Raw genomic sequence first — 17552 nt, 5'->3', positions numbered from 1 at the left:
AAAAGATAAAAGATTATAATAAGTTTACGTAAAGTAATAACATTGAAGTTGTAGTTATTTCTATTTTCCTTTTAAAAAGGTTTGTTTATTTTTAAGTAAATACTTATTGTTTATTTTTAACTTAAAATCAGAAGTATGAAATAATTTCTCATTTAGAATAGATAATATATATTTAATAATTTGAATAGTTTTTGTAGAAAAACGACATTTATTTAACAATTTCAATATTTCAATTGTTTTTTCTTTTTCGCCATATTCATTACATTCAGGAACTCCAATGTTCACTAAAACAAACAAGAACTGAATTTAGTAATGTCATTGTGTGGTAAACTGACCTATACTAATTTTTCAAATAGTGATTCTGATATAATATTGTAATAAAATAATTTAGTGAAGCATTTAAATTAATTCATGTAAACGGCAAAATATTTAATCGTAATTTAAAACCAATAATTTTTTATAATTTCGTTTTTTATTTTACCTCAAATTAATATTCAGCTGGATACAAATTCTTCATCATCATCAACATTATCATAATTAGAATTCGTACTTGTGACATCCTCATCATTCTCCTGTTCTTGATCACCTTGATCTTCTTGTTCATCTTCATTGTCCTCTTGATTTGACATTTCTTCCCATTTTTCATCTGATTCGCTTTCCAAATCTTCATCTTCAACTCCACCATCTTCATCTGATGAATCTATTTATATTTATTTATGTTTATTAATTTCAGGTTTAAATAAATACTATAAATGGTAAAAATAGTATAATATATCAAATAAGACGGGAAATTATGTATTATTAATTTTTATACAAAAAAAGATTTTGTCCAAAACTTATTTTAATTTATAAATTGTATTTTGAAAAATAGTTTTAAAACATCGATTGCAACAAAATAATATTTTTATAGATACAAACCTGTATCTTGGTAGACAAGGCAGTTTTCGCTAATGTCTTTGTCGTGCTCTTCCATTGTTTGAGAAATTTGACCAGTGATAAGAGATACTCGACCCTTAAGTTTCGAGAGCTCTGTTAAAAGAGTTAGTTTAGCATCCATTAAACTTAAAATTGGCCCAAATAATTCTACAAGGTCTGCTTGTGATAATAAATGTCCCGCGTGAGTTGTTAATAATGCTTCCAACCATCGTACAGCAATTTTGCTTCTATAATATAATCAATTAATAAAAATTAAGCACGATTTTTAGGCTTCTATAGTTAATGATTTTAAATATACTACAAAAATTAGTTAACGTTTGATAATCTTACGTGTATGTTTTACCCTGCAGTAGGATGGTAAGTTCTTTAAGAAGAGGACCAATTGCTTGAATTGGTAACTTGGCAATAGTATTCCTAATAATAGTCTCATTTTTCGTGAGAAAAATGTTGTTCAAAATAGCTTTATCTTTACTATTTAAGCCTTGTACCAAAAGTTGTGCTCTACTATTACCCGTGCTCGTGATTTTGCCTGTAGGATTGCTTTCAGCACTTAAGCTCAAGTTTTCCAATCTATCTTTTAATAATAATTGTGACCCACCACTGCTTCTAATCTTTTTTTGTGTAGTTTCAATTATTCCTACAACAGATAAATCAAAATTAAATTACAAATTTGTTGAAAATACAAAATAATTGATTTACTGTTGTGTATAAATGTTGCTCTGTTTAAATATCAAAGATGAATACCTGGTGTAAGATATTCAACATCATCTTCAATTATAGTGGACTTCACTTTAGAAATTTCTTCTTTTCTGTCTTTGCTTTTTTTATATTCTGAACGTACTAGATACTGTACTTTATCAGAAAAATCTGGTGTCACTTTTTCAAATATAGGATTAAGGTATGTTCCATATGCTAATAATAATTTTTCATCTTCTGTCAATATTCCATTTAAGATAGAAATTTGTTGAACACTATCTTTTTGGCTTATATCAGAAGCGACTGCAATATTTAAACTTGGCTTCAAAGGTTTTGACCGACCATTTGGTTGGTATTGAAATAGATGTGCTTGGCCAGACCTTGTTACTACTAACACTATCACTTGAAAGTTTTCAGAAATGTGTGTAGAAACACTTATTGGATCATCTTGCAAAGCTAAACTTGCCACAGCAGTTCTTTCATTTCTTTGCTGAAAATATTTTCTTAATTAGTAGATATAATTGTATATTTAATTAAAACTGAATAAAATTTTGAAAAGGACACATATAATACTTCTCTTTTTCTAGAAATTAATTTGGGAGCTCTAATAAAATCATATTTAAAGTCCATTATCAGAACTTTTTAAAAATTAACTAGATTTATATTTTATATTGTTAACAATAATTTTTTTTATTTAAGTATATGGGGAAGTTACCAATGCACCACAAATTGTCAAATGATTAAATGATTCTTTCTTAGCATACTCTCCTTATAATGCAGGGAAAGGTCAGAAAATGTATACCTTTATAAAGAATTGTCAATTCTCATATAATAATGTGTTATGGTTAATAAGTACAGCATATTAAAAAAAATTAATGAAAATAAGAAGTTTAAAAAATGCATCTTACTTCATCCAATGCCCAAACATTCAGGTAACCATCCCCACAAGCACCACTGATAACATAATTGTTACCAGATGTCATTTGAACAGTATGAAGACATGACACTTCATTAGCATGGCCTGTGAATGTCCTTACTAACTGCTTAGTATCTAGATTCCACCATTTAATAACCCTTTCTCCTGATAACAAACTCTTTCCATCTGGTGAAACTGCTAATGATACAGTTTTTCCTTTGCCTGATTTCCATTTACATCTTACACCATTTTCTTGCAAATTCCACTGAATAATGTGGTGATCATTTGCTGCAGAAAATAAACCAACATTTTCAGACCAAGTCACTGCAGTAACATTACCAGAATGACCATTTAATTGTGCAGTAACTAAGGAAGTTGTTGTATCATAAAGTGTGACTCTTCCATTTGTTGAACCCATGGCAACAATGCCCTTTTGATTGGATTCTTCTGAAATTGATTTCTTTCTGCGTTTTTTCCATGGTGAAGGCTAAAAATAAAATAAAATAACTATTTTCAATTATATACTCAAAAGACTTTATTAATCAAATTAATTTTATTATTATAAATTAAAATAAATTAGTATTATTGTAAAATATTCTATGTTTTTTATTTGATAACTAGTACTAATTATACCAATTTATCTTATGTTAAATATACTATTAATCTATAAGTAAATATACTATTACATTAAATATACTATAATTTGGTTCTCATACTATTCATTAATATTTAATAACTTATGAAGTAACGTATATTTCTAATATCCAAAGTTGATTGAAAAAGGAATGGTATCAATCTATTTTAAATTTTTATATCATACTGTTATACTCAAGAAATTGAAATTTTACAATAACATAAACATTTATACTATGTACAATTATAACACAAAGATCTTAAAAATGATTTATTTAATATTTCGTTTATATTACAAAACAAAATACCTTTATAAATAAAGATATTACATCTACACAATATATAGTAAAATATTATGAGAACAATAATAAATTTATTGCGTATTCTGATATAAATGTAATAAAGAAATGAACAAAGATTATAACCTCAAATACCATTTAATTAAAGAAATATAACTTAATAATAAAGGCAAGTGAAAAGGAAAAATTCATGAAATAAAAGATATTCATAACTTAAAATACTTTTGTGAAAGTCTCATTTCAGTGTTTATTTTGGTATAAAATTTGTAAAAAATTGCGAAACGCATGGAAAGCATAACCTCTAAAAGTGCTGTGAAGTATGATTAATTAAAGATTATAAACATTCATGATTCATGATATGACTTAAAAGATAGGTTGAGTTCGGAAAAAGTTTTATTTTATCATAATATACAGAATAAATCTACGAAAGAATAAGAAAATCTAACATTTGTACGAATATAGAGTAAAGGAGCACATGGTTTACCGATGTATTTGTTGTTCGAGAACTGACGTAAAGCCAAGCCAAAACACAACATGGTGAAGAAAGATGAGAATTAGAAACATATTCTTGTTTCAAACGGCCAGTGCCAGTATCCCAAATTTTTAATTTTCCATCATTACCGCAATGTGCAAAATATTCACCGTCGGAAGAAAAAGCGTAATTAGCGGTAGTCACCATTTTTGAACTATTGCTACTACCAGAGTGGAAATGAGAGTGCTCACGCCCGTAGTTTCAGTTGTTTCACAGTACAGGTGCTGCACCATGCGGCCAAGTGCTGAGTTTAATTGACATTAACATGTACAAGAACCTATAAAATTAGGGATCTGTCCTTTTTGGTTGGAACTTAGCATATACAAGAATCTATGTATTTAAGCTTAAAGTTTCTACCTTAAACTTAAGTAACTTAAATTCTTCTGGAGAATGTTCATAATTAGTAGTTTAGAATAGTCTTGGAAAATTGATAGCGAAACTATCATGAAAAGAGAAATTAATTTAATTGAAAGTAATTTATCATTGTTTACTTTGCTATTAATTGATGTATAGCTTATAAAATTTTTATTTTGTAATACTGGAGAGGAAATTCCTCTTTGCTAATACATATAAGTTTCATGTGGTGAGACCCGGGAAATCATTTTTATTTGACATATAATTACTAATTGTATTATATTATATGATACAATTATGAATTATATAGCAAATAATGTGAGCTAATTGGTTGCTATCGCGATTATGTTTTCATTCCTTCAGTGATTCTAGGAGCATCCTAAGGAGAGCTTTCCGTTAAAGCTGAGGCAGATTTGTCCCTGAGAAGACATCAACAAAGAAGACCGGAAGTCTCAAAAGTCAAGAGCAAGGGCGAAGAGCAGTTAAGATTTTGTCAACAGTAGAAATTTATTTATTTTCTTTGTTTTTTGTTAACAAATTATTATAATCTGACATTTTGTATTATTTCTAATACTGCTTTATATGTTTCATCGCCCAAAAATGTAATAAACAATTAATTCCTCTTTCCTAGGCAACTTACAATAGTTTCATTATTGCACAATGTTGTCATTTTTATACTTTTCTATCGAATAGAATAGTAGATATGAACTAACCAGCTATTCAACTACTACAAAGTAAAGTTAGCTACGAAGTACACAATTATTCGGTTTCCCTTATATACCTAATTTCAATTTGTGCTTAAAAACTTGCTTTAAAAAATTTTAAACACTTTGCGTCTTATGTATTAATACAACCACATATGTATTACGTGTTGGGAGAATTTTTTTTAGATAAAAAATATTCCCACATGTTTCAAGTTGAAATATAACCACTATGCGAGTAGTAAGAAAATTTTAAATGCTACATCCCCCACCATCAAAATTTCTAGGAATTGCTGGAACTTTGTATACGACATATCTTAACATAATCTTGAAATAACATGATCTATAATTTTAATCTATAATTTTTATGTAATTATGTACATCATACATTAATAAGTTAACTTATAACCTTAATAACTATTTTAATAACATAACCTACGGCTCTACTATCGATTTTTTTTTAGAATTTGAGTTTAATTGAATTATTTTATTTTTGTTATATTTTTCTAAAAAGCAATATAAATCTAACTATTTCTCTTAGTTTAATTAGCAAATGATCTGACAACGTTTATATAAATTCCAAAACATTATTCAATATATTTTTTTCTTCCATATGACATCACTTAAAAATTTGTGATTACTTTAATATTAAATGTAGAATATTAGTTTTTAGGAGTATCCAAATATATGAAAAGAAGAATAAAATAAAACGTATTGGAAGATAAAGAAAGTAACGTTTATTGCAAAATTATGAATATTATAAAAATAAATGTGAGAGATACAAGAGAAAGAGAAAGTTATTAATAAGTAATGTTTATGTCGAATTCCTCCTTGTGATAAATAAGAATGTCTTTGAATAACATGTTAGGTCCATCATAGTTGAAATTATCAAGAGGTTTATCTAGTGGAAAACCAAATGGTCTGTTGTCAAATTTATAATCACCCCATATTCTAGAAGTGAATTGGTATTCCGTAGAAACTGGGCTAACATATAAGAACAGTTGGAATGGCATCCCTTCTTTTTTACCCTTTGGTAATAACAGTCTTTCTGGGAATCCAAAGACTCTTTCATAGTAATTGAATGTTTTGTCACTATAGAGAGATGCTTCGAGTTTGCTATAGAAAACTTCACTTGGTTCTTGGTCATTGATTGTAAAGAAGCATTCCTGACTATTACGTGTAATTTTGTTCAGACCAGCATTCACTGTTGAAAATTTGTGAAGAATATTAGTTATATATCTAAATATTAATCATAACAAAAATGTATACATTAAGGATTAAGGGTAATAGTAAATTAAGATAATTTTATTAATTATAATGACTTTCTAAAAATGATTTGAAAAACATAAAACCTCTTTGTTAATCTAAAAAAAGTCTGTATTTACTTAATACCTTTTAATTTGAAAATATATGAAAATAATAGAATATTTTTAGAAAAGGAAATAAGGGGGAGTCAAATTAATAATTAACTAATAAATAAAATTGAATAAACTTACAGTCAAGGATCCAGTTGTCAATTTCATAGAAGTATTTAAGATTTTCTGGAAGTTCATATAGTTTATGGTGTGAACTATATTTGGGTCCAAGGAAAATTCTGATAGCTGCTTTCATTGCTTTATCAGAATTGATGGTAATGTGGAAATTAAATGGTTTGTGATTTAGACGAGGCTGTCTAATTTTAATTAATGGCAATTTGTCATCTTTTTGTGCATCCATAAACAACCCATTGCTGATTGTTGTATCAAATTGCTCAAAATATGTAATGAGTTTATCAATAGAGAAAGATTCAATTTTCAAATTAGGATAGATGAGTTCATCTTTGTTGTATGGCGTCTGATGCATTTTGTACCTAAAAATAAACGTTTTTTTAATTAAAGTCACAATGTAACTTTGTTACAATGTAACAATGTAAATAAATATGAATAAATAAAAGCAAATGTTTAGAATTAAGCTAACTATGTTTAAAAACAAACTAAACTAAACTAAACTAGAATTACCTGTAATAAAGGTCCACTATTCTCTTATAGAGACGATAGAAGGCAGGGTCTCTTAAAGAAGTAGAAAAGATTTCCAAGGCACTGGGAAGGATTTTATACTTGCTTGATGGTTCTAGATTGTAACCAAGGATTTTCCTGCCAAGGGCATCAATACTGCCATAGAATCGTTGGTTAAAGGAATCTTCGTTGCCTTCAATTATATTTCCAAGAATGTTCAAACCATCCTCGTTATAGATGTAATACTTGGTAGTACCATTGCCGAATACATAACCAGTATCAATTGCAGACATTATTCTCGATTCTTTGTCTTTGATGTCCTGTAACAAGTGAAATTATATTAACCCTTGGAAGGTGAGCGGCTCGATCGACTACATGCAGTGCTACGGATCGTTCGGACGCAACACGCAATTTATAACACACATGTGAGATTTTAAAGAAATTCAAAATTAAACATTTCAAACTTGTTAGTTTTTTCTTACCGTAATGTATTTGTATTTGTAGCTAGGGAAGTTACTCCATTCTGGTCTCTGAGGGAATGGTAATCCATTTTGGTATGTCATAGTAGGATAATAACCAGCATAGAATGGTTTCTCCCAGTCAAAGTCTTCGAGATTAGGTAATTCATTCGTAAGTCTTTCTAAATAGTATCTGTTCATTATTTGTTGATGCCCATACAAGTATTCTGCTCCGCGATAATCTTGAAAACCAAATTCCGAGGATGACATCCAAAATGGGAATGATTGTCGGAAGAAGAAGTAGTAGGCATTTAAGCCGATATCTTCCATGAAGTAATTCAACTTATTTTCCAAGTAGTATTCACGATTCATGTACCAACCGGAATAGTTTGCCCGGAATATGTATGTCTTGTATTCTCCACTTGTTTCTAAAGTGAAATAGTTTGCAATTATGTTAAATAGTACGACGAAAATAAAAAGAAAGAAACTAGAAACAATTACCACGGAGGTCAGAAAGTGATGCGTGATGGCTTTTTTGCAGGACTTCCGAGTTAAAGAAAAGGTATGGACAGACTTCGTATGGGGGTGGCAATTGAATGAACTTAGTGTCTTGTCTTCTGATTACTGCATTGTAGAAGGCTATAATATATTCGCCCTCGTTTATGTTGTTTCTTGCCCAAAGAGCTGTTTTGTAGAATGTTTCGAAGTCGTTTGCATAATAAAACAACCTGAACAGGGCTACCATTTCTTTAAGGAGATATGGATAGTAAAGTGAGAACACTTCTCCTCGCGGAAGCATACTGTTCTTGTACATGTAAAGGAATTCCTTTACCGCGGCCTGAAAATTCATCAAGAATATTCACTTCACACAGGGTTGGATATTATTAGATTTTTGTTCAAATAATTATTTAAAAATTTGTATTTGTTTGTTATGTGCTCGTTATTTTGTTAACGTTAATTGTTATCGTTAATTTGTTCTTTATTTACTTTGTCATTTTATTTTACTACGTTGAATGCCATTGGCGGTCCACGCTGGATTTTTTTATTTGGACATTGTAGTTATTTTTTTATGTAAAACAAAACTTGGTCACGAAAAGTTTTAGAATGTAATCAATTAATATGCAGACACGACTATCGTGATTATGAGCAATATAATCATGATAGCCGTGTCTCATTACATTGTTAATGAGATTTCAAAATATGTACTTTTGAACTATTGAAAATACGAAAAAATGTTTCCTATGAAATTTGTTTGATTTCGGAGGGAACATATTCTGATGTTATTAGATTCTCCGTAGGTAAACGCGTAAATGTTATGTGAAGAGCAACTTCGTTTTCTTTTTTTAATATATCAAAGAATATATGATTCCATAGAAAAAAACAAAGTTGTTTTTCACACAACCCTTATGCGCGTATCTACAGAAAATTGAATAACATTAGAATATGTCCTCCCGAGGTCGAACAAATTTCATAGGAAACATTTTTTTGTATTTTCAATAGTTAACGATACAATAGCGTGTATAGTGCATACGAATAAATCGGACATACTGTATACATAGAAAGTTTTTACAAGTGTTTGAATACTTCCGTGAGTCATTATGTATGTTACATTTTATCATTATTTATTATTCGTGCCCTCTTGCTCTGCTACTTAAGGATCACTTCCGATCACATCCTACGTATGTTATACTAAAATATACAAATTTAAATACCAAGTGACATGAAAATCAGTGAACCAACAGAATTGCGTCTATCATATTTTTAACCGTTGTGTAGCTAGCAAGGCAATCATCATCAATAACCAATATTTTTTTTTTAATTGATAATTACTAACCGGGTTGGAGTACAAGTTGATGTTCGCTTCGATGTCCCATTTTTGACCCTCTTCGTACCACGTGTAGTTGATCTCGGCTGGTTGGCTGACGTGATAGAGGAGATTGTAGACCTTCTTCTGTTTCAACAAGAAATCCTTATCAGCGATTTTCGTGTTGTAATATTCTGCATTGACGAAACTGCAGGCCAGTAGCCCCAGCAGCCACAGCCGTGGAAACATTTTTGAAAAGTGAAAACCGCGGAATCCCAGAGCGCGGATGCTCAGCGCGCAGCTATTCTTATACTCCGTCATCCCCTCCCTCGATTAATTCTTACTTATTGCTCCATTAGATATTTTACATAAATTCTTATCTAATCTTGATGAAAATTTCTTTCGCGACACCCTCCACTGGAATAGTTCCAATGAATAAAAAAAATAATCTGTGCAGAATTTCAGCTCGTTTGGATAGAGAAAAGGCGTGCCTCTGAGCCCTTAAGCGACAAAATAATTATTTAAATTTTTAAATGCATATAAAGTCGATTTTATTCGATTATCTGATATAATGTAATATAACATATCCTATGTAATAATATATTTCTAATATAACATACCTAATATAATATAACAAAAGCACGTCAGACAAAAATTGTAGATGTATGAAAGGAGAGCGTCTTTGATGTTCTACTGCCTTTTTCTCGCGCGACGAACGGTTTTCGAAAAAAATGAAAAAGAAAGTCTGGAAGAAATCGTTAAGATTTTGTTCGAAATTTTGGAAATTTGAACGTGCCTCGATCAATTTTTATCAGAAAAGGCTAAGGAAAAATGCGTAATTTTTTATTTCGAGCGTTGGAAGGTTCTCTTTTTTTTTAATTACAATGTACTTCATCGTAATAAAGTTGTAGGATATGGCAGCAGTAAACACTGTTTGTTCATTGACGATTTAACTTCGATCGAAATTCGTGTTTTGAATAATTTTATCTTGCCGATTACAGATTATGTGTTAATTTTGGGTCAATCTAAATTAAGAAGAATAAAACATGCATGCGATATCGCTGGTGTGGATTAATTAACTGGGAGACAAATTTTCAATTGATTCATTACCTATGTAACAGGAAGTATATTATTATATAATATAAGCATAATTGAGAATTTCTCGATATGGAGTAAGGTAGCGATTATTATGTTTACTGCAATTCGATATTATGTGACAGGATAGTATGACAAAAATCGATAGCGTAGAACAAATACTTTTACTTTAGCTGCATTGTTGTTTTAATTATTCAAGCTTAATCAAAAGTTCTGTAATTTGCATGAATGTTCGATCAGAAAATATCAATCGCTGTAATTTCGGCGTTTTACCCAAGGCAACCTTTCTTTTATCAATATGTTGTATATTTAAATGCAAGAAAATGAAAAAGTAAATATCTAGATGTCGGTGCAGGCACGAAATCTGTTTCACACTTTGACAATGAGACGAGCAATGCGGATATTTCGTTTTGCTAAAAGAAATTCGTGCAATTTTTATTCGACTGATGCATACAATACATTTTATGTATTCTACAGATGCATAATAAGACAAGGAATGAAATATAAAACAGGAGAGAAACTATCATGTCGATTATGCTACATCCGAGAAATACAGAATAGAAAATATATACTAAGCGACTACGCAATATATATAGGAATCATACCAATCACACTGGGAAGTAAAGAATGGACAGAAATAACGATAACAACAACCGAAAATGAAATATGGTAACTGGTAAACATCACAAAGGGAAGCATGAAGTTGAGTTTTCTGCATAAGCAAATAAAGAAATCGAAGAAAAACGAATAAGGATGAAACACAAAAGACTGCCATATTGTAACCTCTACAGCAAAATTAAGATATAGATATATTTATTATTAAATGAATACAGAAGTAAGATTTAGCTTTGAGGAATAAATTAAGATAGAAACAAAATGCAATAAGCTAGGAGATACGTGAAAAAATTGTAATAGGCATCAGCCTTTAATACAACGAACGAATACAATACAATGCTCCACAGATTTTAAGGAATTAAAAGTTGTACATTTCATTTTTCTTAGGAGGGGAAGTAGCAGGGGGATTGTTGTTATTTCTGTATTCAGAGGTAGGATCACAATAGTTATTATTTTATTCTTTGGATAAATCTATCATACCGTTCTGGGCCGAAAAACCTTTATTGCGCTTTCTTACATGGACTAGGGATAAAAACAAAAGAACATCTTAAACCTATCGATTAAATCTATCGATCGTATCTAGAACTATCTTCTAGTTACTATTTATTGTAACTAGCGCATCTGCATATGAATGGCGAGCCCGAACTCACGTTGTCATTTTCAACAGGGATCGTTGTTAATTATGTTTTTAATTCATATAAATTAATTTTACATCATATACATATAAATTGAGAATCAAAATTTATAATAAGTTTTTTTCAAGAAATATTTAATGCACATATTTCCAATACTCATTATTTCAAAGTTCAAACAACTAAGAAATTATATTTTTTCTGTCTGTCTTTATAGACTTAACTAGATAGAAATATTTGCTTACTGATGTTCTATGATAAATTACAAAAAATTTAAGATGGAAACAAATCTAATTTTACACTATTTTCCTTATCAGAACAAACTTTGCCTCTCAGTTCACGATGATAGCGATTACGCCTGTTATAATATCCACTTTAAAATTTGTAAAAATTAATAATAAATTTATAACAACTGGTCTATGGATTTTTACGCATTTATAGGAATTCTGAAAGTGCAAAATTGCACAGAATGCATATAATATGAAAAAATATATAAAGTATCCAAGTATAATGTTTCCTAGAATACTTGGTGAATAAAACATTTTTCTACCGGAGTTCTACTTTTTTATATACATATATTCTCAAAAATATGAATTCGCATAAAAATCTGCTTTCTGGTAATAATTTTCATATTATATCTAGTTAATTTAGTAACCGAAAAATGATGTATTATATCGTACAGAGTACCAAAAAAAAAAAAAAAAAAAAAAAAAACAGAGAGAAATTGGTACGGAGAACACGAAATAATACAGAAATTAAAAAAGGCGCTCTTGAACTTCGGTACAATTAGAAAGCAGTTGCGCATGCGCGCCCGTATCGGTACGCATTTCTATTAACGCAAGTTGCAAATATACGTAAGCAAGAGAAATGCGTATGCAAGAAAACTTGTATATACAGGGTGAGTTTTATCTACATTGAACTTTTAGCATGCAATAAGTACTTTCACGTAATCGCGTTTAATTACACGAATGTATAAAAATACGTTATCGTTTGATTAGCATTATCGTATGATTCGTATGGAACACTTGCTCTCACTTTCTTCTCTTATTAGTCTGGATAGTTCCTTTAATAATAATTCACGAAGATAATATTGTCTCAACGATAATTGGATATGATTTATGCCGGAAATGAAGTTCTCTTGTCTGCACAGCTGTTGTTTTGCCGTGTGAACAGACGTTTGATAGTTCGATAATTAGATTGGTCAATAGTCTGGTCTTTTAATTGCTGTTTAATATCTCGACAATTTTGCTAATGTCTCTACGTCTTATCTCTGTTATACTTAATGTAATGTTTCAACTGAATAAGATCAACTTTTGAAATTGATTTTTATTTTCTGTTAATTTTAAAGGCATTACGCCTTTGACATGATCGTTGTGTGGTTATAAGTACATATGCATGGCTTAGTATGGTTAGGTTTGTTTACTCATAGTGGTTCTAATTACTGCATTTAAATTAATCGTTGTGATAACTATTTTTCTGTTTCTCTAAGGCTTTTATAGGATAAGCTGATTTCCATCTCTAAACGAAACATTAGTTTAACGATATAATTTTATCACTTACCGTTGAATGATATCGATCAATGATAATTATTAAATATCGTATCATGCAAAGTTTAATTATTAAAAATTGAAGAAGAGAAGTTTAAATATACGTAATAAACGCTTATATTATTCTAGTTCAAGTCATAAAAAATGTGATCTTTTTTGATCACGTTTAGTTATTATTATTATTATTATTGCTTAGTCCGTGCCTTTCGGCTTTGGACGAACTTTCGGTTTTACATCTCTTATGTCTATTTCTCTTCTTATATGTCTACCTCCCCTCTTTTCTACTCTATTCTATTGCACTACCTTACTTATTCTATCCCTAAAAACTAAAACTAGAAACTACAAATTAGCAACTAATGACTGAAGACTATTGGAACTTTGGTCTTTCACCTCCTTGCTGTGCATCCTTCCTGTCGTTTGCCCTTCTCTTCTCTATTATTGCTTTCAGTTCTGTTAAACCTTCTCCAGTCTCATTTAGCGTTTTTCCTATGTTTGATGATGATAATCAGTTTTAAAAATTGGTGATGTAATTACAAGAAGCAAAATCAGCAGACTAAGCTAATCAACTATTGAACCTTCTATGTATCCATATCAATATTTATTCTTCATAGATAAGACTAACGCTGTTTATACATCGCAATATAGGATAATAAAATAGTGAAATATCCAAGCCAATAATTTTTACATTATTTTATTTCGTCTCTTTCTACATCTCTTTGTCGTTTCCTCTTTAAGGAAATTATTAAGGAGTTATTAAAGAATTAACATTTACGAACTAACTTAGAAAAACTACATGGAAAGTTTTGTTTCATCGACAGTGTTCAATTCTTGCTCAGTTCCATGATGAACCAGAACTTCCGTCAGATGCACGTTAGGCACGTTGAAGAGCAGAGAAGTGACAGGCCTGTCCAGCGGGAAGCCCATGGAACGTCCATCGTCGGTCATGTGACCCCATATGGGAGAATTTATTTGGACGGTGACTGACTGGTCGACCGGCGAAATGATGACGAAAAGGTTGTAGGGCATACCGCCCTTTTTACCTCTTGGCAGAAGGAGTCTTTCAGGGAAGCCATAAGGCTGTTCAGAGTACTTGAAAGTTACGCCATCTTCGATGCTATTTACGAGCTTTTTGTAAAGAATGTGGCTGGCGGTCTCGTCAGGAACAACGAAGATGGATTCGTGGCTGCTTCTGTCGATTTTGTTGATTCCAGACTTCACTGTAACACGAATAATCGAACAAACATTAGCGTTGGACGTGAACATTAATATGAATTGATGAATAATAAGAATAATAAAATATATATACGTACGATCAACCATGAATTCATCCATCTGCATGAAGTTCATGTAGCTGTGGACCAAGTCAATTTCATGACCAAATTCATCGTATTTTGGACCAAGGAAAATGCGAACTACACCCGTGGTGGCTTTGTCGCAGTTGACGGTAATATGATAGGTGAATGGTTTGTGATTCAGACGGTATTGACGAGCCTGGATCAAAGTGTTCCTGGCTTCTTTGTAGCCACGAACGGACACTCCGTTGCTGAGCAGGGACTCAAAGTGATCGAAGTAGGTGACCAGTTTGTCTACAGTTACGGATTGAATGGTCACACCAGAGAAGCTCAATTCATCTATGGTGTAACTGGGGACATTTTCCTTGTATCTGGAAGAAGAATCTTTACTTATTGGCTCCTCTATTCTTGGGATCTCTTGGAGGAAGATTTAAAAGGGTAACAATGACACATGACAAATGTAACAATGAGATTAAATGAGAGGTAAGACAAACCTGTGGTAATAATTGAGGATAGTCTTGTAGATGCTGTAGAACACGGGATCTCTCAAGCTGGTGGACCAAAGTTCGAGAGCAGATGGTACCACTTGGTTTTTGACGTGCGATTCATAACCAAATCCAAAGATTTTTCTTACGAGCATGTCCAACTGTCCGTAAAATTGCATGTTGATGCTGTCAACGTTACCTTGAACGATGTTACCAAGAACGTTCAATCCGTTTTTTTCGTAGATATTGACACGGTTACCATTGGTGTCCAAGACGAAACCGAGATCGATGGCGGTTGAGATCCTAGTGTGCAAGTCCTGAAGCATCTGTAAATAGCGTGCACGTAGAATCGAATTTTCACATTTGATTTTGATTTAATTTGATCGAAAACGATGGATCGTACGAAAAACTTTTACTTTATATTTTCGAAAAATATATCTTTTCCACCTTCCTGTAATCACCTTCTTCTCGACCGACGATTATTATTGAATGAATACAAAACTTACCTGGACGTATTTTTGCATGTGAAGAGGCACAACAGCACCGGTTTCTCTGTGTGGGAACGGAAGCCCATTGCGGAATTGCATGGTGGGATAGTACCCAGTTACTATGGGGTGGTTTACGCTCACGTAACTAATTTCACCCATGTCGTTACACAGTCTCTCGAGGTAGTATCTGAAAACATGAATTTTAAATAGTGGCCATTAGAAGCGATGTTAATTAGTATTATTTTAAATTTCTATAAAGTAAATGTACATTCGCATGAATGGAACGTCTTCTTACGAATAAATCATTCTGTTACATTTTTATACGAAGGAAATCATATCTTGTAAAAGAAATTGTTTTTCCAAAATTTATACAAATTACTATATTATTCATGTCGTAGGAAAGTATCAAGACTCGTGTTTCTATTTGAAGTAAATTGAACGCGTAATCGAGCAATTCTTAACATACCTGGTCAACAATTGCTTGTGGCTGAAGAAATAATATTCACCACGGATTTGTGGGGTGTGAAGCATCTCGGAAGACATGAAAGATGGGAAATCGTGGTTGATCATGAAGTAGAAGTTATTCAGGCCAACGTCTTCGGTAAAATAGTTCAATTTCTGTTCGGGTACATCGTGCCTCGTCAAATACCATCCGCTGTAGTTGGCCAAAAGTACGTATTGGTCGACATTGCCCACGGTTTTCTTTTCGTCAACTGTTCAAGTTCAAACAAAAACGTTGCGTAGCAAACAAAACAAGTTTCTAATATTTCAAGAGCATGTTCAACGTAAGATTCAAAATTCAAAAATCATGCATATGAATAACAACTTTTCCATATTCCATAACAGCTCAGACTTGAGCTATCTTTTAATGTTAAAAGAATACGCTTGGGTCAAGAACAATCGAAAGAACGAAGCGGGCTTGAAAAAGAAGAAAATATTATTAACATAGCCAACCTGTGCTGCCCATGGCGATATCGTAAGTTCTTTGCATGACATCGTCGTTGAAGAAAAAGTGTGGAAGCACTTCGTACAATGGCGGCAACTTGATCAATTTGGTGTCATGACGATGGATCACAGCCACGCTTAAAGCGTACGTGTACATTAGCTCGTTTACGTAGAATCTAGCCCAGACAGCGGTGTTATAGAACACGTCGAAGGTTTTGGCACTGTACAAAACACGGAAAAGCGTCACAGCTTGGTGGCGCATCTCAGGGTTCATCACGGTGAACACTTGTCCACGTGGTAGCATTCCATGTTTCAAGAGCTGAATGAACTCCGTCACTGCTTCCTATTATATTATCAATTATATGTTAATCGTTAGCAGCGAGAAGATGATTCTTCCAATTAATAGACCACAGATTTTAATATTTGCTAGTTGAATACCGAACATAAGACTCGATTTTCTGCTTCCGCTGCGTTCAGTTAATAATACTTCTATGCGAAAAGAGTTCTTGGAAACGGAAAGAAACAATTTCTTTCCTTTAACGAGATTTGCGTTTCAATATATGAGAAAAAAGATGCGTTCAACGCTACAGAAATTATTCTAGATGCTGTAAAACAATATATATTTGCAAGCATATCTATTTGGTCCGCAGTCTACTCGTTACTAATGAAATTTGTAAATGTACAAGGTATATGAACATAAATTGTCGTGCAAAATTTAAAGATATAACGATACTCAACTCATCTGCATCAGAATATTCGTTGTAATTTTTAACATGCAAGACGAATCTCTATTTCTTGAATCCTATTCATAAGGGCATAAGTTTGTATAAAAATCTGCAGTCTATTCACGAGTCAGCCGTATATCCTACCTGGTCGTTGTATTGGACGACGTTCTCCGCGATGTTGAAGGTGCGGGCCTTCTGGTAGAGTTCAGGATGGTATACAGTGGGTTGGTCGACGTGCCAAAACAGTTCGTAGATGTTCTTCTGCTTGGTCAGATAAGTAGTGTCAGCGACCTGGCTGGGCAGTTGGTGCACTGCCTGGGCCAGCAAGCAGAAACTGGCGAAAATTACTAAAGCGGCCTTCATCGTTGAACAGCGGTTGGAGGAGACCGGTCCGGTGATCAGTTT

The 17552-nt window shown here is 31.9% G+C and overlaps 3 protein-coding genes across 4 annotated transcripts; all 3 read right to left on the bottom strand.

The window, feature by feature from the left end:
* Window positions 1-144: 144 nt before the first annotated feature.
* LOC126874177 (WD repeat-containing protein 43) lies at window positions 145-4220 on the bottom strand. Its single transcript, XM_050635884.1, has 7 exons — window positions 3965-4220; window positions 2541-3035; window positions 1681-2122; window positions 1267-1573; window positions 919-1163; window positions 482-700; window positions 145-284 (listed from the first exon to the last, which is right to left on the bottom strand). Exons 1-6 carry the CDS (start codon window positions 4157-4159, stop codon window positions 495-497), a joined length of 1890 nt encoding a protein of 629 aa, XP_050491841.1. The 5' UTR covers window positions 4160-4220; the 3' UTR covers window positions 145-284; window positions 482-494.
* Window positions 4221-5781: 1561 nt separating this feature from the next.
* On the bottom strand, window positions 5782-9760 carry LOC126874176 (hexamerin). Of its 2 annotated transcripts, none has more exons than XM_050635882.1 (6): window positions 9354-9760; window positions 8021-8357; window positions 7544-7947; window positions 7065-7381; window positions 6564-6916; window positions 5782-6271 (listed from the first exon to the last, which is right to left on the bottom strand). In XM_050635882.1, exons 1-6 carry the CDS (start codon window positions 9642-9644, stop codon window positions 5868-5870), a joined length of 2106 nt encoding a protein of 701 aa, XP_050491839.1. In that variant the 5' UTR covers window positions 9645-9760; the 3' UTR covers window positions 5782-5867. The 2 variants fall into 2 exon arrangements, with proteins under 2 accessions (XP_050491839.1, XP_050491840.1); XM_050635883.1 differs by lacking the exon at window positions 9354-9760 and adding an exon at window positions 8507-9038.
* A 426-nt stretch (window positions 9761-10186) lies between these two features.
* Window positions 10187-17529, bottom strand: LOC126874220 (hexamerin-like). The gene is made up of 6 exons (XM_050635997.1): window positions 17292-17529; window positions 16432-16765; window positions 15944-16190; window positions 15496-15664; window positions 14999-15315; window positions 10187-14875 (listed from the first exon to the last, which is right to left on the bottom strand). The coding sequence occupies exons 1-6, from the start codon at window positions 17508-17510 to the stop codon at window positions 14002-14004; spliced, it is 2160 nt and encodes a 719-aa protein (XP_050491954.1). The 5' UTR covers window positions 17511-17529; the 3' UTR covers window positions 10187-14001.
* Window positions 17530-17552: the final 23 nt, after the last annotated feature.

This window comes from Bombus huntii, chromosome 16, assembly GCF_024542735.1.
Source record: "Bombus huntii isolate Logan2020A chromosome 16, iyBomHunt1.1, whole genome shotgun sequence".
NCBI classification, from domain to species: domain Eukaryota; kingdom Metazoa; phylum Arthropoda; class Insecta; order Hymenoptera; family Apidae; genus Bombus; species Bombus huntii.
This window is presented reverse-complemented; position numbering and strand designations above follow the sequence as displayed.

Excerpts from the sequence above, each read along its gene's own strand:
- LOC126874220 (XM_050635997.1), bottom strand. The coding sequence starts at position 17,510 with ATGAAGGCCGCTTTAGTAATTTTCGCCAGTTTCTGCTTGCTGGCCCAG. Across the intron at positions 16,191-16,431 it reads TATCGCCATGGGCAGCACAG|TTGACGAAAAGAAAACCGTG; the intron begins GTTGGCTATGTT and ends GAACTTGAACAG. Across the intron at positions 15,665-15,943 it reads CACAAGCAATTGTTGACCAG|ATACTACCTCGAGAGACTGT; the intron begins GTATGTTAAGAA and ends TCATGTTTTCAG.
- LOC126874176 (XM_050635882.1), bottom strand. The coding sequence starts at position 9,644 with ATGACGGAGTATAAGAATAGCTGCGCGCTGAGCATCCGCGCTCTGGGA. Across the intron at positions 7,948-8,020 it reads ATCACTTTCTGACCTCCGTG|AAACAAGTGGAGAATACAAG; the intron begins GTAATTGTTTCT and ends ATTTCACTTTAG. Across the intron at positions 6,272-6,563 it reads TGACAACTGGATCCTTGACT|TGAATGCTGGTCTGAACAAA; the intron begins GTAAGTTTATTC and ends AATTTTCAACAG.
- LOC126874177 (XM_050635884.1), bottom strand. The coding sequence starts at position 4,159 with ATGGTGACTACCGCTAATTACGCTTTTTCTTCCGACGGTGAATATTTT. Across the intron at positions 3,036-3,964 it reads CTCGAACAACAAATACATCG|CCTTCACCATGGAAAAAACG; the intron begins GTAAACCATGTG and ends TTTTATTTTTAG. Across the intron at positions 2,123-2,540 it reads ATGTTTGGGCATTGGATGAA|CAAAGAAATGAAAGAACTGC; the intron begins GTAAGATGCATT and ends AAATATTTTCAG.